The sequence below is a fragment of the Ptychodera flava genome, chromosome 2 (genome assembly GCF_041260155.1).
Source record: "Ptychodera flava strain L36383 chromosome 2, AS_Pfla_20210202, whole genome shotgun sequence".
Classification (NCBI taxonomy): Eukaryota; Metazoa; Hemichordata; class Enteropneusta; family Ptychoderidae; genus Ptychodera; species Ptychodera flava.
This window is the reverse complement of record NC_091929.1, coordinates 40,931,458-40,956,715: the sequence shown is the minus strand read 5'-3', so window position 1 is coordinate 40,956,715 and position 25,258 is coordinate 40,931,458. Positions and strand designations below refer to the sequence as shown.

General features: G+C 39.6%; 2 protein-coding genes across 2 annotated transcripts in view; one reads left to right on the top strand and one right to left on the bottom strand.

Annotated features, from left to right (window-relative positions):
* Positions 1-4,283: 4,283 nt before the first annotated feature.
* LOC139148520 (late histone H2A.3, gonadal) lies at positions 4,284-4,965 on the bottom strand. The gene has a single exon (XM_070720013.1). It carries the CDS (start codon positions 4,948-4,950, stop codon positions 4,573-4,575), a length of 378 nt encoding a protein of 125 aa, XP_070576114.1. The 5' UTR covers positions 4,951-4,965; the 3' UTR covers positions 4,284-4,572.
* Positions 4,966-14,597: 9,632 nt separating this feature from the next.
* LOC139120717 (calcium-activated chloride channel regulator 1-like) overlaps positions 14,598-25,258 on the top strand; it is a 53,352-nt gene continuing 42,691 nt past the window's right edge. Inside the window, exons 1-5 of the mRNA XM_070685256.1 lie at positions 14,598-14,639; positions 22,453-22,742; positions 24,086-24,341; positions 24,480-24,606; positions 25,000-25,133. Coding sequence (XP_070541357.1) covers positions 22,543-22,742; positions 24,086-24,341; positions 24,480-24,606; positions 25,000-25,133 — 717 coding nt within the window. The 5' untranslated portion in view covers positions 14,598-14,639; positions 22,453-22,542. The remainder of the gene's footprint in view (positions 14,640-22,452; positions 22,743-24,085; positions 24,342-24,479; positions 24,607-24,999; positions 25,134-25,258) is intronic.

Sequence of the window (25,258 nt, the reverse complement as noted above, 5' to 3'; positions counted from 1 at the left end):
CGTATTTCTCAGCAGGAATAATCAATTTTTACACGTTGTGTATAAGATCAGCAAGCAGGTGTTCGGCGGTCAATTGCTTCTGTCATAATGATCTTGATCACAGCTATTTGGCGAGAAGACAGCGGGTACTTTATATATCTCGCAAAATTATTGATATCATGTCTTTGTGTTGAAAATTTTCGATCGGAGGCAGCTCAAATCAACAGCCGTGATATATTCGGAATCGTGTTCTCACTGGACACCGAACAGTACGTTATGTACCATCGGCGGTAACACATTGGTCGTAATCTTGTCTAATTCTGCCCGCCGTTTGTACAGTCCAGAAATTTCAAAGCTAGATTTTTTCACCCTGACATATAATACAGCGACCTTGCACACTAATGATCATTCCACTGTTTCTGTTGGGGTTTGTTGGTTTTTTAATTTGCTCCGTGGCCCCGGTAAGATTTTTTCAATACGATACACAGTTTGAAATTTTTTTCAAGGTAAATTTAGTATATTCCCAGTTTGTGGGGTAAAGTTTTCTGGAGTGAAAGTTTGAGTTGATGCTGATAGAGTAGACGTCGAGCCCGGCACAGTTGACTGGGACCCGGCCGGTCGGTTTGGGGTCGTTTAGTCCAGAAACCTGCAGCAGAGTTCATATGATCACCGTTCGGCATTTGGGTGATTTTTTGGTCAAAGTAATGCAGTAACAATGTACGCCAGATTTTTTGTGTTGTTTTTGTCACAACTGTCATGTGCGTATACGGACGGTTTTCGATTAAAAACGGTAGTAATATCCAGTGCTCGTAAATGCGTGCAAAATTTATTCAGTGACTGTTTACGCAGCAGTCGTAAATACGACTAGGATTTACCACTATGTAACAACTGTAAACACAGCATCAATAGTCCATACGAAAATTTTGTGCTGAATCGAGGGAGATAACAATTGCGGTAGAAAAGGTCAGTCCATCATCCGTCAAAGTTGTTGATCGAAAAATCTTCACTTAGCGCCAACTACATGAGTGGCTGTTATAGTTGTACACGTAGTTCTGTGAGCTTTCCGCTGTCACTTGTTACGAGCTATGTTCAAAGTGCGTCAAGCTACGAATATTTTCATGTACTGAGTTACAGACATCGGTGAAGTACCGGGTACATTGATTTTGTTCAAAACCACTGCCTGTTTGTTCCTCGTGTTGTTTTTTGTGTCCCTAACGTCGACTGGCTCTTAGTGTGCCTACAAACATAGCAGTCGGGATTAAGATTTCCTGGATAAATAGATTTATTCCGCCTCTGACGCAAAGATACACACTGTTTTACATGTGCCACTCCTAGGCCCTCGGATCGATTTTCATACCTTTAAGACAAGCGCGGTATATATTGGTTTTTGCTACCTCCCCTGAACACGGTCCCTCTATCACAGAGGGACCGTGCCCTGAAGAACTTTGATTGTTAATTAGAAAATTAATCATAATTTCGACGATGACATAGGGCTGAACTGTCACAGGTATCGGAATACACATGTAACCCGAGATTTTTCAACATACATAATTTCTTGCTCATAAAATTAACCGAAAAAATCGCACTGGGTAGAGTTATAATACAACTGGGGAAATACTTGATTTCGGCTGCCTTGCTCCCCCATCTCATTCTTATAAATTGGGCCGAAATAAAGCCTTTTTGAAACAAGGTAGGGCTATTTGGTTCGTGAGGGCTTAGAGCTACGGTTGTTCGAAGTAACAAGGTATTCTATTTTCAACAAAAATAATGCCTTTGCGATGCATAAATTAGGAGGTTATGTAAATTTAGCGTCAACCCTCGACGTATTTACGATGGCTAATTACTGAGCCTCGAGAAATTTGACATGCTAAGCCTTATAATATTTAAATTTGCCTCAAAATGATCGCGTAATTTGAGTGATGAGCATGTAGACACGGTCCCTCCGCAAGGACCGTGATGTAGACTGGTCCCCGTCGCTCGCCTTTTTCTCGACAGCAGTTACTTGCTGGCCAACGCGTTTAAACCACGAACGCGACGGTGTGTTGAAGTTTATTCATTCAATTTCATCTGTTTTGATATGTATAATGCCCAAATACTCTACACCTGTACTTTAATTTGTATGTGAAATCTTGGCCTGTCGTTTCAGGCTTCAATACTTAGAAATAAAGCCGTTGAAAGCCGCCGTTCCCGCCGTTCCCGGGTTCGCGCATTAGCGGGTACTCCACCCTCTCAACATAGTATCGTTTTCATTGTTTACCGCCAAACGCTGCTATATTAGATAAACTATTCATGTTGTCGAACATCGATGGGTGCGCTGGAATACCTACATTTTGGCATGAGGTGTTTTCACCGTACGTGGTGAAAACAGATTAACCGATTGCAGCAGTGTGTCACTTGGCGCCGGATGCGGACCCCGATGCGGACATTGTCTGCGACCAACAAGATTACCACTTCAAGTTAATATACTGGTATGCAAAATACACGATCTGCATCGCTCGAATGTCTCAAATTCTTAGAAGTACATGTTTTATTAAATTTCGAAACATCGATGAATAAATAAGATAAGACGAATATTTTCTGAAACTTGAACCGTGATACCGACGTACTCAGCCAGCCAACATAAGACTATGTTGCCAAGATGGCGACCGGAAGTCAGAAAACGAGCCCAGATTATCGTGCATTACATTACTTGCCAATTTAATGTGCGAGACTTTGTTTGGATTGGAACCAAAAAAGTACAGCTGCATTTCCCAAAACTCGGACAGGAAATCTCGTAAATTTCCCAGACATAGTGAACTTTGACCGATATGGAGATCGGAACTGCATCGCGTCGGTTTATCGATATGATGGCACATGCACACATGGATACCACAGGGTCTGGCAATATTGGTCTAGAAGTTATGAATGTGATCAATAAATGTCTTGTATTAATAGACTTTTATTTCATTATACAAGCCTTACCTGTGTCTAGTGTGTGCCTATTAATTTACCCTAGCTAGTATTTCAAGGAAAACAGACTATATCTGTTAATTACCCTCCCTAATCCCCTTCATTAATTTGTTCTGCCGATCACCGATGCGGAGGCTTATCGCCCTGACCAAATACCACGTTAGCAGGTCATAAGGTAGTAGGGCTGCTAACGAGGTATTGGTCAGGGCGATAAGCCCCCCCCCCCCGCATCGGTGATCGGCAGAACAAACACAGGGTGTTGTCTAACACAATATACCTTACTGGCGCGTTCGTTGTTGACTTTGTCAAATTTAATCCGGTGATAATCTGGTGACAGCGTCCACAGCTTAGTAATTTACCCTTGCTTACTTTGGCCAATTAGGCACTCAAACTCATCAGATAATAGATACAGCATGTTGATAAAACGTTAACGCAAGATTGTCAAGGGCAGTGCTAAGTTTAAGACCAAAACACCAACGGTTTGGTAGAAGATATCTTTATTAGCAATACAACGAAACACCTATCCACCCCTGGGGACGGACATTTAGACAACACCTGTGTTATACCTTACTGGCGCGTTCGTTGTTGACTTTGTCAAATTTAATCCGGTGATAATCTGGTGACAGCGTCCACAGCTTAGTAATTTACCCTTGCTTACTTTGGCCAATTAGGCACTCAAACTCATCAGATAATAGATACAGCATGTTGATAAAACGTTAACGCAAGATTGTCAAGGGCAGTGCTAAGTTTAAGACCAAAACACCAAAGGTTGGTAGAATATATCTTTATTAGCAATACAACGAAACACCTATCCACCCCTGGGGACGGACATTTAGACAACACCCTGTGGAACAAATTAGGCCAAATGAAGGGGATTAGGGAGGGTAATTAACAGATATACGGTAGTCTGTTTCCTCGAAATACTATACACAGATAGCTAGGGTAAAGTAATAGGCACACACTAGACACGGCACGGTCCCTTTTGTGGAGGGACGGACTGTGACACAGGTAAGGCTTGTATAATGAAATAAATGTTTATTAATACAAGACATTTATTGATCATATTCATAACTTCTAGACCAATATTGCTTGCCAGACCCTGTGTGGATACGTAGTACGCTCTATTTTAGTGACGAAGGAACAAAACAGAGGAAGTCAAATAAACATTTGGTTTATTAGGAGACTCATGGAGGTACAAACCACACTCCATGGGAAACTATACACGGATACCGTACCGCTTCACACCTGTGTCGGGGTATTGAACATTTCTTGATTTGTCATTCTGAGTTTAGCATCATTAGTTTGGCAATGACAATGCGTCTGTCTGACTCCGACTCTGTCGGAAGTATTGCGACTTCCTGGATAGGACAGACGCATGGCGTGATGAGCTATATTTGGCCCGAAAACATCATTTTATGCAGGCCGATGGCGTAGTCGTCACTAGAAGAAAATTGATATGCCATTTTTCAATGATTCAAATGTCCTTTATGCAATTGTAACATCCTAGTGTTCTGTGTTTTTCTCGGGAAGTGGTTATCATTATATAACAATATAATAGTATAGACTTATTACGGTAGTTCTCTTTTTTGAGGATGTGGTGGCCCTGAAAAGGGCCGTTTGGTATGTGTATGCTAGGCATACGATTTACTTGGATTTGGCTTGGGTCTTCTTGGGCAAGAGTACTGCCTGGATGTTTGGCAATACACCACCCTGGGCGATGGTGACACCACCGAGGAGTTTGTTCAATTCTTCGTCATTACGGACAGCCAACTGCAAGTGACGGGGGATGATTCTGGTCTTCTTGTTGTCACGGGCAGCGTTGCCAGCCAACTCGAGGATTTCAGCGGCCAAGTACTCGAGCACTGCAGCCAAGTAGACTGGAGCACCAGCACCGACACGCTGGGCATAGTTGCCCTTGCGCAAGAAACGGTGTACACGACCAACGGGGAACTGCAGACCAGCACGGCTGGATCGGCTCTTGGCCTTACCCTTTGCTTTGCCTCCTTTACCACGTCCAGACATCTTGATTTGTGCTTGAGTGTAGATTCAAACTGAGCATACCTAGAACATTCGCCTGTCGTATTTATACATACACTTAGGATCCTGATGGCCTTTATCTTAACCAATTAAATTCAATTGATTACTGCATTGACCAATGACCGAACGGCACCATTGTCTAGGTTTTGACATGCGCAAACATAGTTATCGGCATAGGCCTATTTTGTACTGAACTAGTTGTTCCCTAACCCGTTCGCGCTCATTACCGCTTAAAATCGACGATGCCCTATTTGCATACAGACTTGAAAGTACAAAGTTTCCACTGCAGGCGGCTATCTCAAAAGCACATTAAATTCGCATCTGGTTCTTTTTATAAAGATAAAAATTGCTATCGAAAGTAACATGACGTCATCGCTCTTGTTGATTTATATGCTGTTGACTAACAGACTTTTAACCTTTGAAAAGGTCACAAGCTTTTCCAAACATGACTGAGGATGACATCTGATAGGCTTTCTGATGGCTAGTCAAGTCATGCCGTATGGAAAGATCATAGGGGTCAGCCTTTCTGGTGTCAAACGCAAATATCACAGTGAAATTCGGCACATTTTGTTACCACTTTTTAATATAGCTATGAAAAAATACACAACACACATTCCTTAATACTGATACATTTTTTAAAGTACTTTCACCAATATTTTAATACAAATATAAGACACTCTAACTAACAAGTTTCTATTGGTGGAAATATGCGTTCACGCAGAAATCTAGCGCGTACATATCATTTTTATTGCAACAATATTAAGTGAAGTATCTTTTCGACTGATATCCTTTCGAGATCGAAGAAATGACGATTTACTGGTTGTTGTTTAAAATTTGTGCGTGGAAGGCATGTGAAGTTAAATTGGATTTGCAATGTGCACTGGTAAGATTCAAAACCTGCTGACTTCCGGATTAGATATCCTGGAAGGCACGAAAATATCAAAGGCGATTATAGAGACACAGTGGTCGCTGTTTGATCAACCGTCACGAACCTAGAACTCAAGTCTGTGAACAAAACGGAATTCGACATGTAAAAGCCCACTGCTCCCATGTACATGTAAATAATGAAAGAGTGGCATGGAAACGAAAATTAAATTAGGTAAGTTAACTATGTAAGAAGTATGCCCAACAATATCAATAAGAACCCTAGTTTTTCAAGGCTATTTCTGAGATGATCCAAAGACAGACCGAAGATCAAATATTGCAACCATCGTAGAAGACGTCCATCTGTTGCTATGTTGAAGAGTGGGATAATCGAATCTTTCAAAACCTTTCTTCAGTGCCCAAACTTTTTGATGCACGAGAAGGAGACTGTCGACAGTCGTTTGCATCATTTTCGTCGCTGCAGGAACACTTGACACGGCTGAGTCGATGCATGGCCTTATTTTACCTTCTTGGTCGAGGGTAGATGTATGGCCTCAAGCCTTCGGCACTCGCGGTCATGCCTGCGGTATTCCCGACTCGCGCCTTCGGCGCTACGCTTGCTAACCCGCACCCCGTATGTGCGACAGACTATAAAAAAGGCACACAAGGGATTGTTGACAGTCTAGGGGGATAGTAGCCCGGGTTTAAGGGAGCCCTCATTATTTATGGCCTTGGGGTCACTCGAAAAATAGAAAACTTCAAGGGGGTTGCTCAAAGTGAAGAGAGGGAGAAGGGAGTTATACTCAACTTTTGTGCGAAATAAATTGAAACACCTCTGAAATTGCACCATTGCACACATCAATTTCTCAAAATTTCGATGCCAGAGGGGAAACCCCCCTCTCGTGCTCTCCCCTTTGGGTCACATTTTTACTGGTAAACGATAAATTGAAAATACCTCTCAGATTGCACTACACTGCACCATAGTACACATCAATTTCTCAAACTTTTCACAGGATCTAGGACAAAACTGGTCCAGGGTTTTACATGACGCGCATTTCTGCGTCCTTTACGCATAAACCGGACGCAGGACACCCTCAAAAACTAAACCACGCGTCCCTTGGGACGCAGCAATATCTGTTGCTGGTGTACACCTTGCGAAGCTGCTGAACACGTAAAACACATCCCAGTAAACCTTACCGACCCCGTACTTTAACCTTAAAGTGCCGCGTCGGTTTATAAACCGACACGGCATTCCGCTCTCAGCGCCACGTCGGTATATAAACCGACAGTGATTGCGTTCTATGCTTATGCCTAACTTAGCTATGCATTGCCGAACTCAGCCAGAAGGAGGGTATTCCTGACCCTTTGAACCCAGTTTAGTACCATATAAGGACTAAAATAATGACATCATGCAGCCTAACAATCGAAAATTCCAGTAATTTATGCGAACTTTCTTCAAAAGAGGTCAGTGGTTTTCATGAATATTTAATCAGGTCTGCAGTTTCACCCGTACGCGGATACGGCCACAGTGCATTGAACGAAACACGTACGTACGTTTTGAAAGCTTTACCATGCCGTAGACACGGAAGACAACTATATTATGCCAAGCTACTGCCCTCTGGGTGATAGAAATGATAGATTTTACAGTTTTTTTGAGAATATTTTATGGAAAAATGACGCGATTTGGTGACCAAATCGATCGCGATAGTGAACTTCGAACGTATCGGCGGCCAAGATGGCGGCACTGTGTGATGCCTAACTCTCGACATGGAACCCGAGGTTAAGGTTTTCGAAGTCCAAAACATGCAAGATTGAGAAATTTGTAAGGATTCGGTTAAATTGAAGTGTATTTGTGAATTTTCAAGCGTTTGACTGCCAAAAAGCCCCTTTAAACTGTTGATATTTGACCTCCGGCCGTCCTGAAGCGAGACGGCCATAACAGTCGACCCGGTTTGTAAATGAAATGTAGTTGTTCTGAACTGTTGACATTGCGAGACATTTCCTACGTGTTACGCATTTTTTAACTGAAATAAACCGGACATGAAACTTTTTTCTCGATACTTAGTGGTTTCTTTCCATTTTGTGGCGGATTTTGTGGCGTGCTTGTCAAAAAATGTGATCAAACTTGGCGAACGGATTGACTAGTATGTATGGTAGTACGAGTCCGTGACTCGATAAGCCACAGATAGTTACACACGCGTACGTGAATTAAACTAATGTAAGTTGGGTCAAACACCAAAATTAATCGATAAAAAGGTTAGTGAAATGTGTTTTTGTCTTCAACTCTTCATTATAGTTATACAGGCGGTTCAAACTATACAGAGTCAGTTGAATATGCCCTATAGTTGTGTGCATGTGTTGCACAATAGTTACCCCTCCATGTACAATATGGAACCTTGTTGTCTCTGTGTATGCAAATTAATACTAATTGAACACAGTGAAGACCATGGCATTGATAAACTATAAAACATTTTTGTGAAATAAATTGGGACCCCCATATTTTGATGTAGGACTCCCATTTTCTAACACCAGGAGTCCCAGGGACTCTCAAAAGTTAAAAGTGATGTAAAACCCTGCTGGTCTGTTGTGAATTCATCCTTTATTATCACAGAAACATATATTTTAATTGACCTCACTTCAATAACCATTTCGACATTTAAACATAACATATTCAGGCTTTTCATTAAAAGCTGGCAGCTTGAGAAATGAAACAAAAAGGTCGCAGATTTTTCATTCCTACATATTCTTTGGTCTTCAATCTCTGGGTTGAATAAGCTTATTGTGACTCAAACACTGATCATGCAAAAAATGTAATAAAATTATCAGTGTTCAATGTCATTTTCAACAGTTTTACCGAATGCAAAATAAATTGAACCACCTCCCAGATTGCACCATTACAAACATCAATATCTCAAAATTGTCGATGTGAGAGGGGTCCCTCCCTCTCGTGTTCTTCCGCTTTGGGTGTTCGAACAGTTTTACTATTAAAAAAGCAAATTAAAAAGACCTCTCATATTACACCAGACTGCACTATTGCACACATCAATTTCTCAAAAATTTCCATGCAAGATAGGGGTAACCACCCCTCTGACACTTCCCCCTCAGCCTCTCGTGTGTTCTCCCCCCCTGTACTTTCAGATTCTGCCCAGTCAGAAAACCCTGTCCATGATACCCATCAAAAATTAAACAATATACTATTTGGTTAGATACTGGTTATAGCGTGGGCTTTTATATCTCTACTTTTGTGACTTTGAATTTTATTTCGTTGGTTTCTCCTTTTCAACTGTCATGAGATAACCGATTATGATGAAGCAGGGTACATCAGGATTTGAACGGTCTTTACTATTGCTGTATTTTTAAAATTTTACAAATACGTGTATTGTATTTAACTTTCTAAGTAGGGTGTCAGTCAAAAATTCAGAGTCAGAGAGGGTGTTACTTAATAAAGCCCCAATAGCTGCGAATTTTATGCATTATTTTCATCATTTTATTTTCAACCAAAGTTGGTTCGTGTAAATGTGCTAACTGAAGGATGTGTATTGAAGTATCACTGCTCACTGATTTGGACCATGGCTACACCTTTTACGAGGTTGAATAATAAACGGGTGCCACACTCATAAAATGGCGCCTCACAGAAAATTACAAAAAACAGTATTTCGTGCACATTCACATCGTGATCATACCAGAAGCAAGAATGATGCCATTTACTTAAATGCCCAAGACACGTTGGTCAACATTTTGTTGTTGTAATCTTTATTTTCTCTCTCATATAATTATTTTTGAAAATGGCGGGAAATCTAAAATAATGTTAAAACGTTTGAATATACGTGCCACTTTCGACACTTATGACAGTGTTTCAGTCTTTAATAGGTCTTATTAAAAGAAAACTCTTGGGAAACTCAGGATATTTTGAGATCGGTGTATTACACATTTGCAGCTATTGGGGCTTTAAATTCATCATGGTTGGCGGGGTCGGGGTGGGTTACTCGAACTTTCGGAATTTCTTATGACATTCCTCCGACCCTCAGGCAGTAAATAATGACGGCTCCCTAATAGCTGAAAGTGATATACATGGTTTCAATTCGGTGTGTGAGATCATGGGTGTAACACTCTGTATGCACAATGTAAACGATTAGCTTTGGTATCACAACACATTTCAAAGTCACCGACTTATTGATTACAGCACGGTCCCTCTATCACGTGGTTACAGTAAACAAGCGTAGGGCAACTCTATCTGGACCGATATCTGACAGTTGATTGCACTTGATCTATACAACGTAGCTGTTTTTCTAATACAGCTGAGAGTTAGAAGATGTTTGCTGAAGCTAAGACTGTCTCACATACAGAGTTGTGGCGCCGGAATGAACCCCACTGAAGTTTCGCCCCAAAGTATAATACGACCACGTTCCCTATATACGGCCAATCAGAGAAACTGTCGTTTTTGATATACATCTACCAGGGTTTTACATCACTTTTAACTTTTGAGAGTCCCTGGGACTCCTGGTGTTAGAAAATGGGAGTCCTACATCAAAATATGGGGGTCCAATTTATTTCACAAAAATGTTTTATAGTTTATCAATGCCATGGTCTTCACTGTGTTCAATTAGTATTAATTTGCATACACAGAGACAACAAGGTTCCATATTGTACATGGAGGGGTAACTATTGTGCAACACATGCACACAACTATAGGGCATATTCAACTGACTCTGTATAGTTTGAACCGCCTGTATAACTATAATGAAGAGTTGAAGACAAAAACACATTTCACTAACCTTTTTATCGATTAATTTTGGTGTTTGACCCAACTTACATTAGTTTAATTCACGTACGCGTGTGTAACTATCTGTGGCTTATCGAGTCACGGACTCGTACTACCATACATACTAGTCAATCCGTTCGCCAAGTTTGATCACATTTTTTGACAAGCACGCCACAAAATCCGCCACAAAATGGAAAGAAACCACTAAGTATCGAGAAAAAAGTTTCATGTCCGGTTTATTTCAGTTAAAAAAATGCGTAACACGTAGGAAATGTCTCGCAATGTCAACAGTTCAGAACAACTACATTTCATTTACAAACCGGGTCGACTGTTATGGCCGTCTCGCTTCAGGACGGCCGGAGGTCAAATATCAACAGTTTTAAAGGGGCTTTTTGGCAGTCAACGCTTGAAAATTCACAAATACACTTCAATTTAACCGAATCCTTACAAATTTCTCAATCTTGCATGTTTTGGACTTCGAAAACCTTAACCTCGGGTTCCATGTCGAGAGTTAGGCATCACACAGTGCCGCCATCTTGGCCGCCGATACGTTCGAAGTTCACTATCGCGATCGATTTGGTCACCAAATCGCGTCATTTTTCCATAAAATATTCTCAAAAAAACTGTAAATCTATCATTTCTATCACCCAGAGGGCAGTAGCTTGGCATAATATAGTTGTCTTCCGTGTCTACGGCATGGTAAAGCTTTCAAAACGTACGTACGTGTTTCGTTCAATGCACTGTGGCCGTATCCGCGTACGGGTGAAACTGCAGACCTGATTAAATATTCATGAAAACCGCTGACCTCTTTTGAAGAAAGTTCGCATAAATTACTGGAATTTTCGATTGTTAGGCTGCATGATGTCATTATTTTAGTCCTTATATGGTACTAAACTGGGTTCAAAGGGTCAGGAATACCCTCCTTCTGGCTGAGTTCGGCAATGCATAGCTAAGTTAGGCATAAGCATAGAACGCAATCACTGTCGGTTTATATACCGACGTGGCGCTGAGAGCGAGAATGCCGTGTCGTTTATAAACCGACGCGGCACTTTAAGGGTTAAAGTACGGGGTCGGTAAGGTTTACTGGGATGTGTTTTACGTGTTCAGCAGCTTCGCAAGGTGTACACCAGCAACAGATATTGCTGCGTCCCAAGGGACGCGTGGTTTAGTTTTTGAGGGGTCCTGCGTCCGGTTTTATGCGTAAAGGACGCAGAAATGCGCGTCATGTAAAACCCTGATCTACAATGGTACTTTATGTGAAAGTTTTCGGATCGGATCGGATCGGAACTTAGGTTAATTATAAAGGACACAAGTCGAATTTCCTACTTGGATAATAAGATAATCAATAATCTTGTTGACATTCCAGCTTCCGACTATCTCTGGTTTGCACCACGCCGTACGCCTCTAAGCACCGTTATAAGTTCCTGCAATTTAAGGTTGCAACTGAAACTTATAACTATAATTTTTCCCAAATACTGTTTTTCTCTGGAATACTTTGCCGGCTGAAGTTGCCGAAGTCCCTAGTTTGAAATCCTTCAGACAGGGCTTATCGATAGTAGAGAAATCAAATTTTTGGGTCTTGTTTTGAGTTTTTGAGCCACCACTTCAAGTAGACTTAAATGAAACTTTGAAGCTGTGCCGGTTGGGGACATCTCAGATAAAACCCCTTGGCCGCTACGGCAGCCTGATTGGTTCAAAGCTGAAAGTCAAGCGGGGCTCTTTATGGTTGATGGGTTGGTTGATCCTAGCGATGTGCCAGTCAGGGTGACCGTACCGGTGTATTTTGTAAATGTAAAAATCTATCCTTTGCTTGACTTTCTTGTTTGCCAACTTTTGTGAACACTCCTACGCACTACGGAACGGATACATAACCGGACATATATTCAAGTGTAAACTTGCGCCTCTCAAGTTGCAAGTGATTTATGCGTCTTCAGTCCAGATGGTGACCTGATCTCCTTGAATCACAGGCCATTTTCCAGGAGAACCCAAATTTAAGTAAATGGTAAACTCAACCAGTAAATGTGCACGTAGCTTGCATTTGCATTAAGGAAGTACGCGCCCTAGAATAGACAGACAAATCTTTGCTAAAGCTTTCCGTAAGAACACTTTAAACTAGTCCCTTTTGAAATCAAGGATAAAATTCACGGGTCAACGTGCAAAATTTGTTCATTGAGAAACTAATTATCAATAATTACAGATTCTTGAAATTCAAAATGGCCATCATGTCCGTGTTAATTCTATCGTAACGTTGAGATTTTTACAAAAATAAGCCGGTGATAACTTCATATACTCCACAAACTTCAAAATGAGCACCGCGAACGCTTGGCCAAATTCATTTTACAAGTTTCAGAGTCCCAATATCGTTGTTCCCACGTCATGTTCTACCTAGATTATTTTCAAGATGTCTTCGAACGGAAACAATTTGGTTGATTTTATCATTCCAACACACGGTGTATACGGTGAATGTTTACATTTGAAAAAAAATCAATCTGTAAATGTGATACTTCCGTTTCCTTTGATTGATTGCAATAGGCGTACTAAGAAATAGATTTATTTCAGAAGAAGGTAGTATTGTTAAAAGTGCAAATTTTATTGGTAAATATTGAAGAAGCCCACACATGTATGAACACCCCCTTAACTACTACAAACGCTGATTTGACCTAGTTTGCTGTGACCCACGGCAATATTGTTCACGTGTACAGTATTGTCATGCATTGTTTGCAAGAAATTGTTTTTCTTCCTGAACTTTTACTGTTTCGAAATCTGTAGTGCAAAGATAGCCTTTCGTGAAATCTAAGTTTCACTTCGTTTAAATGGAGTGTGGTATATCTGTACAGGTTTATTGACGGACGTACTTCCGGACATTAATCGCTACACTTCTCTGTATTCAAGACTTAGTGCTGAGCAGTAGCGAAATCAAGTTTGATGATTCTCTGTACAAAACGATTTACACCAAGTGTGACGCCTACGCGCCCCGGAGACGGATATTTGGACTCTCTCATTTCACAGTATTCTTTTGGTCTGCCACTTGTGGGGGCTCATTTTGAAGCTTATGAAGTAAGTACAGTTTTTATCGGGTTAGTTTTGTAAAAATCGGAAATTACATTTTCTCCCCAGTAGAGATTTTGAATTTCAAATTTCGACAAATATTGGGTGATTTGTTTCTGTAATACCAAAATTTGCACGGTTAGGCAAAAAAACGTTTCTGGTCCTTGACATTTAGCAAAAGTGATGTGGCGACTCGGTTTTCTTTTTACTTTTTTTCTTTCTGTTTTTAATTTTATTCGTTACAATACTGGTTTGGCACTATTGATGCAACTGTTATTGTCTTTTATCACTGGCTGCATAACACTTCGTTTTCTTTTTAGCATTTTTGGACATGCAAACAGGGATATCAAGGATAGCTATACGGATTAGTATGTGACACCCCCCCCAAAAAAAAGACATGACGCGCAGGTTCTGAAATGACGCGCGCGGTCACCGGAAACTATCTTTTTTGGCCTTACCCCGATTTTCATTCTTGATTTTTGAAAGAGGATTGTTAAACTTGAACTTTCCTTCCGAAAAGATTGAGCAAAAGTTGAATTCTTTCATTTTCAAGGCGCGAACTTCCTTAACACATAATTACAAACGGATATGCTCCTATATCGCAAAACGTCATGACATTGTAACATAAAAATATTTGTTTCTGATATGACTGGTATGTGACTGGTATAAAAAGAAAGGTCAGAAAGACAATGGCCAACTGAATCCACATAAAACATTTTGTGGGAATTGCGTATTGTTTCGGAGCTTCAGCACGAGAGAAAAGTTTGCTCTTTGGTAAATATGACAACACTGCTTACTTAGCCAGTTTCACACCTTGTACTTTCATTTCGGGAACCAATTTCTTCCTAAATTCATTCGATTCGATCGCGCTCGGTGATTTGAAACGGAGGCCCATCAATCTCTTCGATGAGGGCGCCCTTGTGCAATAAAGCTTAAGACTGATCATCCAACCACTTCACTTGTAGTTGCGCGACCTAACCAGCAACAGCTACATGTGCAGGTAAGTTTTGTCTCTGTGCCTATCCCCCACGTCTCTCTCTCTCTCTCTCTCTCTCTCTCCCTCCTCTCTCTCTCTCTCCTCTCTCTCTCTCTCTCTCTCTCTCTCTCCAATGCGCCCCTTTTCCATACGAATTATGATGCCGATTATCAAGGCGTATGTCAGCCAGTGTGCGAAATTAAGAGAAAATAGCTTCAGGTCATAAGGACCTGCACCAAGCCAAAGCTTCAGGTCCTTACAGAAAACTGCCGGTCCTCAATAAATGCAGTTGTTAACGACCATTAAAGTAAACTTCTGCACCAATATTATGCTTTTGAATGTTGTAATATTTAATTTTTCATGTCCTTTTATCAATAGAGTCAGTAAGTATTCACTCAAAAGGACTATTGTTCACATAGATGCAGAATAGTGTAAGTGAATGATCATGAATCATTCATCTACATGATCTGAAATCTGAAAAAGATCACAGCCCTCATCTTTCTCGCGCACACATTTATCAATGTTTTCCACCACGGGGGAGGGGGACTATGGGACTAACAGGAAAATTTGACATTTTTTTCTAGCCATGTCAATCCCCCACTCTCGGACTATAAAATGATGTCAAACACCCAGGGGCCGGGGAATACTGGCTCATGCACTGGCTACATGTGGCTGAGAAAATTTGTCTTTCATGACTTTCTACGGGGAATGGTGTTCTCTACATTGCTGTGTACAAATGTACACTACACCAGGGCATGTGATATTGTGATTTGAAAATGGTTGGCAAGCTGAAAATCACTTCTGAAATTAGCCAACGCGAGTGGTAGAAGAGTGAGTGAATAACTTAGTACCTTGAAAACAGTCATAGGTGTATGAATAATTTTTTATGCAAACATTGATTACAACGTCTTTTTAAACAAGGGAGAAAATACTTGGTATGTATTTTGATATGACGTATGGATTACTTTCAACATTTTTCAAAAAATAAATATGCTTAAATGTGGCCTCTGTTGCATTCATGAAGAACCAGATGAAGTTATACTTTTAATTAAAAAGGACAAGTATCGTAACTTTTTCTCGATTATTGAAATTGCAGACAACATGAATGGCAAACGCCACTCGCGGAAATGAATGCATATTTTTTGATTGAAAAATTTGCCTGAGCGATTGCTGGGTCTCATCGCCCTTTGAAAGCTTAAAGTTATCAAAATGACTCTGAAAAGTTTGACAGACACTCGATACTGCTGAAAACTATCGACACGATCAGATAATGATACCGTAAAATCTTAAAAGACGTATTTTTTCGACATTTAGGCCTACAGCCCAGGATGACGGTGAGTTTTGCATGCCTGTCGTAAAACGGTATCGATATACATCGAAACAATTTGAAGCCTCAGAGAGTATACACGACGGATCGTGCAACTCGACAAAACTGTTATGATAAGGCCGCTCTGTTTTATAAAATGTATACTTATTATCACGTCGATATATCGTGGTAACAGTCGGCCTTGTGAACTTTGGTTAAAGACCAACGAGCAAGCAAGATGTTCTAGCGGTCCACAAACAAACACAGCGAAACGTGAATTTGATTGCCGACTGCAAGTAGCACAATTGGGCTGTCGTGTAACATCTAGTCCTTGTATCGGGCGTAGTTCAAAACCATAGAGGTAAAAATACCTCCATGTTCAAAACCAAATATGATTAGTCAACAGCACTGTTCTCTTAGTAGGTTTTTGTCTTAAACTCTTCTATGAACTGTTGATGTTTTGAACGCTTCAATGAAAAATCAAAGCAAAGAAAATGGAGTCAGTTTGCAATATTGTCAACCCCACCCCTCCCCGTCTGGCGTACCATAGAGATCGAATTCCCCACTACCAGAACTCGAAGTGCGATCAATATTCCCTGTTGCCCCGTACTTCAACGGTGGAAAACATTGATAGGTGCATGAATGGCATTCAAGTCTGAATCGCATGATTCAGAGTTAGTCATCATCAGCATCTGTTACAGGTCTTGACGGAGAAATTTTCATCATTTATTCCAAATTTCAGTCGGTCATAAGGACCGACATGTTGCTAAAAACTTTCGGCCCGACGAGAAATCTGTCGGTCTTGGACCGTCGGACCGACGTTAATTTCGCACACTGATGTCAGCCCTACAACCGTGATACCGTACAGGGCAAGCACTTACCTTTGTTTACCGATCACTAGTGAAAGTAAGATTTCTCAGCAATTTGTAATGTCCTTATTTCATTTTGGAATTGACGTTGTAATTATTCGGCTGTAGTCGCCATCAAATGCCTGCAGGTAGCAGCCATTTTCCCATCTCTACACACTTCTTTATAGCGTTAATTGTAATTTTAACATTAGAAACGCAAATTCCGGGCTGCGCCTATAAACGATCGACTGTGCGCACGCGCAATGAGCTAAAAGTGCAGTCCGCTTTCACTGTTCTGGTGTTGTGTATGTAATGTTCCGTTCTATTCAAGCAAGGTAATTTGATCTATCGACGAGCGTCCTGTCACTTGTAGCCAATAGCAGTAGAGCTTTGATGCGAGCTGACCAATCAGACGATGCCTCCCTTTTGCATGAGCCCGGGAGAAAGACCTAGATTTTATGCTTCGGTCGTGGAGGTTGAACCTCAGATTAGCTACCATATCTCAACATGACTTTTTAGTCAAGGTGAGCAATGTTCCAAACGGATCTTTAAGAGAGTGCATTTACGACTTTAGCTGGATCTTAACGATATATTTAAAGTGGTTTGACCCCCTTATGCAGAACCCTATTGAGTATAAATTGGGGCACCAATAAAACAAGAACGAGTTTATTAAAACCTGTTTTCCCATGGGGTAGCTTAACCCTTTGAGCGCCAAAGTCAATTTTTGTCACCTTTAAAAATATACCTCAGTCAATTTTTTTCAAATTTTTGTCAAAAATTTGATCATAAACTGTAGGCAATGAAATGTGATATCCGTTTGGTTAAAAATTATCAAAAACATTACAGAAAAATTAAAAAAATTGGTAAAATGTTGCACTAAAATTTTGGTGGGAAAAATTACAGCATTCAAAGGGTTAACCCTACTATTGGTTAATGTATTGGAGTAAAAACCGTACATTGTAATTAGAGTGTACACACAGTACGCGATTTTAGGCCCACTTCGTAGACTTGTCGTCATGTACAGCATAACGCGGAGTGGGGAAATATGCGGTCTCACTTGCATGTATGAACACGGCACTTTTTCACTTTGAAAGAGGATAGGCTGCATGTTTTACCATGTTCACAGACTTCTTACAAAGTAAGATGTGAAACCAAGTCGCCAGAACTGTCACTGAGGTTAGGGAAGTTCATACAAAATAAATATACAAGAAATTATAAAAGAAATATGAAGGGGCCAATAAGTATAGCCTTTGTTTTTCTATAGTGCCGGAAATCCAACTAAGTCTATTTGCCAAGAGAGGACTTTACATCCTGCTTTTTTGTCGAAACCAACTCACAAGATCGTGTCAATGGAATCTACAATCACGTCATTTCGAGGAAAAACTGCATTCCGCCACAACAAGTACTGTTTTTAGAATAAAGGGTGTGAAAGGTCATGTTTTTGTAATGAAAATGACAGCGTGGCCCACACAGTATCTTTTGAACAAGACCTCACATCTAGTGGATATCAAATCAAAACCTGAAAATGTAAGTGATCTGATACTGTTAAAGATGTCCGGGTCAATTCTGTGTATAATCCTGAGTGGGAAGACACGAAAGCAGATATATTAGCTCAGCTATATTAGCTCAGTCGCGTGATAATTCTACAAGAAAGTACCTAAGATTCGTATCGGCTCTCTTACATCGCTGCAATGTTTGTTTTATTCCAGCGCAAAACATCCATTTGGCACTCATAGCTTTTTACGGACTTCATAATAAAACATCGCTTCTTGACTATGGTTGATTATGCTTCCACACCAACTTGCCACTACGTTAGTCTCGGTTACCCAGAATGTACACGGGGACAGTTTGCGTGTCCTCTTAGATGGAACGATGGGGATACGCCCGGTACGGGATAAAAAAGCGTAGATAAGTTAGCAACTCCAGTTGATGCGTTTTAACTGGCAGCTTGTGACAGGATTTGTAGCCGACACTCATTACCGTCTACGAAGTCAGACGCTAAAACCCGTGTCGCTTCTTTTGACAGTCACGTTCTCACAATGGAACTTATGAATTATCTTGTCAATGTGAGCGTTGCGTATCTTTTATCGATGGTTACTCTTTCTTACCATCGTAAGCAAGCATAGTACGCCTCATTCATATGAAAATTTGATTTTTTTTTTATTTAATGTTTTTATTGGCTTTCAGAAAAAGAAAGACAAAACAAAAAATAACAACAACAGAAAGGAAAAACCAAACAAAGAAAAAAAACAAAAAAGCAGGACAGTGCTTCGGTTTAAAATCTCAAAATTCTACTGGCAAAATAGACTTAATTTTGACCATTTTGAATCCGTGTCATCTTTATCAAAGAAACTTAATTTATGTTTATGTTTTTCTACTGTTATTCTTTCTTGTACCCATATTGTAAATTGTTGAATCTTTGGTATTCTGTGCAATCTTCTGCAATCATATATGTATTTCTTACCTAAAATTACTAAAACATTAACAGTGAAAGTATCATCTTTCGTTATAATTCCCAATATAACGTTCTCTGGAATCAGTGTTATTGGAATATTACAATTTTTCAGCAAAAGCGATTCTACATCACTCCAAAATTGAAGAATATGTTTGCACTCAAAAAAAAGATGGACTATGTCTTCCACCCATTCATTACAAAAAGTACATTTGTCATTTGTGATTACATTTCTTATTTTTTAAAATTTATTGGTAGCTATTGTACGTGTAAGAATCTTGTACTGAAAGTTTTGCAGGGCAGTATCGTCTGTAATTTTGAAGGTCAATGGAAAGAATTTTTTTAGGTCACCGACATGAAATCTTTCTATCCACTTGGTCGTACTGACTTGTGTTTTAACTTTGTTCATAACTGTACTTTGAAAAAGACTTAAATATACTTTCCTACATATTTTTTCTGAAAAACGCTGGTTTATTAATCGATTATGTGTTTTATTTTTTATTTTTGCTTTCAATTGCTTAGGAATAGCATCAATAATACTTATGAACTTCAACCTTTCTGATTGTGGTATATTGTATTTATGACTAAATTGATTAATGTCATGACACAGTGATTTTCATCTAGTAAATCTTCCAAATTGCAGATACCATGTCTGTGCCACTTAACATAATGCACTGATTTATTATCGATTTGAATGTTTGGATTGGACCAAATGCACTGTGTGACTGGATCGCTATCCTCGTCATCTTGATTCAATTGTTTCAGTTGGTCAGACCATGTCATCAAAGTATCTTTCCAGAACTTATTTTGACTAAAATATATTGATGCTACATTCCTTGCAATTGGTGGAGTAAAATAGTGGAGACACTGACCACTAAATCCACTAACAGCCTTAAACCATTCCTTCCATTGACTTTCTTTATCACACATTAATCTATGAATCCAAGTAATATGTAAAGAACTAGCTAATGTTGACAAGTCTAACATGTTCAGACCGCCATTTTGCACATCACAGCATAATCTTAGTCTGTTTATTTTTGGCTGTCTGTTGTTCCATATAAAGTTAAAGAGAACGTCATTCACTTTTTTTACGAGAGTTGTGGACATAATTGGTAGGACTGACATAATATGTATGAGCTTCGGTATTGCCAATGTTTTAACCACACATATTTTCCCACATAGAGTCAGAGATCTTGTCGCCCATATACTTAACAAGCGTTCAATTGAACTGACAACCGGCAAGTAGTTTAATTCTTCAATTATTTCAAGCTTTGCATCAAAGGTGATTCCAATTAGAGTGAAAGGTTCTTCAGACCATTGAATATTGTGTTCTGTTTCCAGCTGTTCCCCACAGCAGGCTTTTGAACCAAACCAAATCGCTTTAGTTTTTTCAAAGTTTGGACAGAGACCAGAGATTAAACTTTTCCAATATAATAAGGGCCTCCTGCAATGACCTTTGTGAACCATCTAAGAGTAAAAACGAATCATCAGCATACTGACCTAGCAGGAATTATTTCTGACTTATGTAAAAACCTTTAACGTGGTGAGACCTTCTTATTGAGGCTGCAAAAAGCTCGACTGCTGTAATAAACAAGTAAGGCGACAATGGGTCACCCTGTCGAACTCCTCTATGAAGATCGATAAATTGTGAAAAGTTCCCATTATTTATTACACAACTGTTTATATTTCTATAACAAATTTCTACCCATTTACAGAAACTTTCACCAAACTTGAAATATTTCAGTACTTTTAACATATAGTCCCATTCTATTGAGTCGAAAGCTTTTTCGAAGTCGATCAACAACATTAAACCTGGCAAATTCTTTTCTTTGGCGGTGGATAAAACATCGTAGACGAGTCTGGTATTTTCCCCATAAATCGCCCTTTCAAAAACCCCTTTTGATTTTCATGGATAATATCGGGTAACACACCTTTCATTCTATTGGCTAACACTGTTGATGCAATCTTATAATCTGTGTTCAATAGAGTTATTGGTCGCCAGTTCTTTAAAAGTTGCCTGTCTTTATTTTGTTTTGGCAAACATGTAATTATACCTTGTTTTTTGTGTTATTGAGAATTCACCAGAATGGAGAGCTTGATTTAATGACCTCGTGACGAATTTTCCAATTGTCACCCAGAACATCTTATAAAACTCTGATGGAAAGCCGTCTGAACCTGGACTTTTATTATTTGACATACCTTTCAATGCTTTTGTACATTCTTCAATTGTCAATGCACCCTCTAATTTTTGACTCTGCTCTACATTAAGTTTAGGGATATCTTCATGGTCTGTCAGAAACACACTGTCAGTTATGTTCTCACGACCTCGTTTACTAGTATACAGTGCTTCATAATATGATTTTTGTGTATTTAAAATTTGTTGTTGTTCTATTACAACTTTATCTTTTTCGATCAGTTTATATATGGTTTTATTAACATACTGTCTTTTTTCAAGCGAACAAAAATATTTTGATGGTTTTTCGCCTTCAGCTGACCACCGTGCTTTTGAGCGCAAAATTGCTCCTTCTACTTTAATTTGCCTTAATTTCTCGACTGATAGCTTGATATTTGGCAGGTTGAAAATTGAAAGTCATCAGGTGTTTCATTTAATGTTTGTAGGAGGGAGATTTTAATTTCTTAGCGTGTCTTCCTCACGGCTTTACAAATCAATGTAACACCTTTTTTACCAGCAACCGTATTTTAAATGGGTCAAATAGAGGTATCTCTGGTGAAAAAACTTTTATTCTTACAAATAATAAATGAATTGTGGCCTTGGTGCAGTCCGTCTTGATCACAATCGGTCTTGAAATATTCCGTACCGGGATACCCCTGACAGGAAAACTGGGCAGAGTCCGGGAAATTCGTGTTTAGCTTGGTCATTTTCGGATTCGAATTCATGGTAGCATTCAGAAGAAAGATGGAGCTCTGCTCTCGGAGCTGTCAGAGATCCGTCATAGCGCCTTGTCTTAGAGCCCCTCTTAGCACCCCCTTAATGCTCTGAGCCTCTCACAAGTCAACTTTGCCTATCCACTGGGCGCAATTGATCACACTAAACGGGATTTTAACGAAGAAATTGTATTTAGATACATTTGAACAATTTGGACTATCGAAAAGGAAATGAAGTCATATACCACTTCTGTAACCGAGTCATATCCTTTGAAGCAAAAGGCACATAGAGTAACGGAAATATTGGCGGTGCTTTGACACGGATCAATTTTTTCATTGCTTTAGGGTTCCCGTCTTGAGCGGTATATTTTGTCGTTTTGCTCGGGTCGGAATAAGGCGCAAGGAAATGGTGAGAATGGTGTTCCGCTGGTCGTGATGATGGTGCTGCTGCTGCACTGCGTAGATGGATGTGGTCGGCACTGCTTCCGGACCGCCGACGAACTAGAACTGGAGAACAATGGTTACATCGGAATAATCATCGGTATCGATGACAGAGTTCAAGAAAACAGTAAACTCATTGATGAAATTAAAGATATCTTCACCGATGGTTCTGCAGAGCTGTACAAAGCGACAAGGTAAGTTCAAGGTCACATTACAGCACCTCTGATTCATAAACCGATAGGGACAAGAAGCCGTATTTTTGTGTAAAAAATCACGGTAATGCTTAGCTTAACACTCACTGCAGATCTAAAAGATGTACGTCGCAACTGCCAATGTCCCAGTGTTATGCTGTTCATAAGCAGTCATTTTATCCAGAAAGGTAAACGAACTTCTACAAAAGTCAATTATACTTGTAATTTTATGCATACGATACTCATCTGTTTTAGCTTTCAACCATTTACTTTTCACTGTGTAATCTCTGTTTTAATTTGATCAAAACACTCAGACAAATGTGCCGTACTAATGCTCCAATTATACATCTACTGTAGGCTAAAGAATACAAATATAATCCTGTTGACCCATATTTTAGACGACTTTTGTTTTTAAACAAACATAAATAACTCTACGAAATAGGAGCTGCATAATCTAAATTGAAAAGTTGGTGTTATTTGCAAAACTCCAGTGTCACTGATTACTGAAAAGGAGATTAGAGTTTGGCAATGCCCATGGTGTATGTCAAAGTTCAAGGTGAATTCAGAGTTTCAGATTATATGTCTTTGACATTTTGAAGTGTTTTTCTAACAGAAGGTGTGTCAATAAAATCACATTACTCTGGAAATCAGAATGAGGCATAACATAACATAACAATGGAATGGATGTATTCAATATTGCTACCGGGAAGCCACATTGTAGCAAATTTCTTCATACATCAGAACAGACAACGAACGATTTATTTTCAAAAGTTCAGAGCCGTCTTGTAATGTACCTAGGACACTTTCTTGTAATGATAATACAACGGTATTTTGCAATGAAGTACATATATGCAACTTACACAGGTTTTTAAGGGTTTAATGTCACTTGTTCCAATTTTGTTACAGTTATCATGGAAAGAGAAAATCTAACCAATCACAGATTTTAAGCGGGTTAAGGCTTTTAAAACAGCGCCCCCACATGGGCATTTTGAATACCAAGGAACGCCCCTTTGACCATATATGAGCATATTTAGATTACAGGTGACTGTATACCTTTAAGAGGTTAGGATGGGAGGAGCAATATACATGCGTCTTAGGATGTGAATATTGAATCAACCAAGTCTATGGGAAATCATACACAGTCGAGAAACTTTCTCGACTGTCTATGGGGAAATCAAAAACGTCTTTCAAATATCACACAATGCTTTGTTACATTGTAAGCCATTTATGCAATTAAAGGTGTACACTTCTCTTAGAGCACCACAGCATGGTACTCTGCAAGGGACCATGGCCTATTCCTTCATTTTCTTCTGAACATAATCCAACGACGTTTTATTTTTCTTCAGGAATCGCGCGTATTTTCGACAAATTACCATCACAGTTCCCAGCCACTGGTCGGACTCTGTGACATCTACAAGGGCTACGACAGAGAGTTATGACAGGAGTCATATCATCATCGATCACACTAGGATACAAGGCCTTGCAAACACTCCATACGTCACAGGCATACCTGGTTGCGGTCAAATGGGAAGATATATGCATCTGACTCCCAATTATATTTTGGATCCCGATGTGCAAGATAACTATGGACCCGGTGGAAAGGTTTGTTGTTTTCCCTCACCTTGCATAACCATACCGTGGTTAAACAGGGGAGACTGGACACAGAATGTTCCAGGATCTTTATGTTTTCGACAGCGAAATGGAAAAAGTGAATAAAATAACTAGATATTTTATTTTCAGACCATGGTTCATGAGTGGGGACACCTTCGATATGGCGTATTTGATGAGTATCCTACAGGAGACAAACAACATTACTTTTCAACAAATGGAGGGGTAGAAGCTATAAGATGTTCTTCGGCAATAAAAGGTATATGGGTGTTCTGTTTTGCATATTAATTAATGTTATGAGATAAAATGAACCTCGGGTACGGTAAAATCTCAAAGTATTACATACTGCTTGTCTGCTACTTGTGCAAACTCATTTTGCAGCTTTAGGAATAAGTGAAGTACTCGCCATTTTGCTTTTATGAAAATCGAAAATTTCTTTTTATCCCCATCTTGTTCAGGCAGGGAAAGTGGACATTTTGAAAGTCCAAATGTCAGTAAATTCTGGTTTGCTTGTTTTTCTACTTCCATTTTTGCACGGCTACCTTTCATTGTTATTTTTGATTTACAAAAGAATGGAGGAAAGTTTAAGCAAAATTTTATGTTTTTAAATATCGAACTCGTACTACCGTAATCTTAAATGTCATCCATCTAGGACGTTGGTCTTCCGGATGTAATCTAAGAAACGGCATCCCTCAGAGAGGTCGAAGTGAAGGCTGTCACTTTTATGACGATCGTCAAGACAGAGGATACAGCGCATCAATCATGTACAAGCAATTCTTACCGAATGTAAGTTATTATAAGTTGAGTCATTGGCACCGATACAATAGTTAGCCAATGCTACAGGCTTGGGTAGCTTGCTAAATGTTGCATCTTGGGGGTAGATGTTTCATCAATCAACAATCAATGCTGCA

Coding starts and splice junctions, on each gene's coding strand:
- LOC139148520 (XM_070720013.1), bottom strand. CDS start 4,950: ATGTCTGGACGTGGTAAAGGAGGCAAAGCAAAGGGTAAGGCCAAGAGC.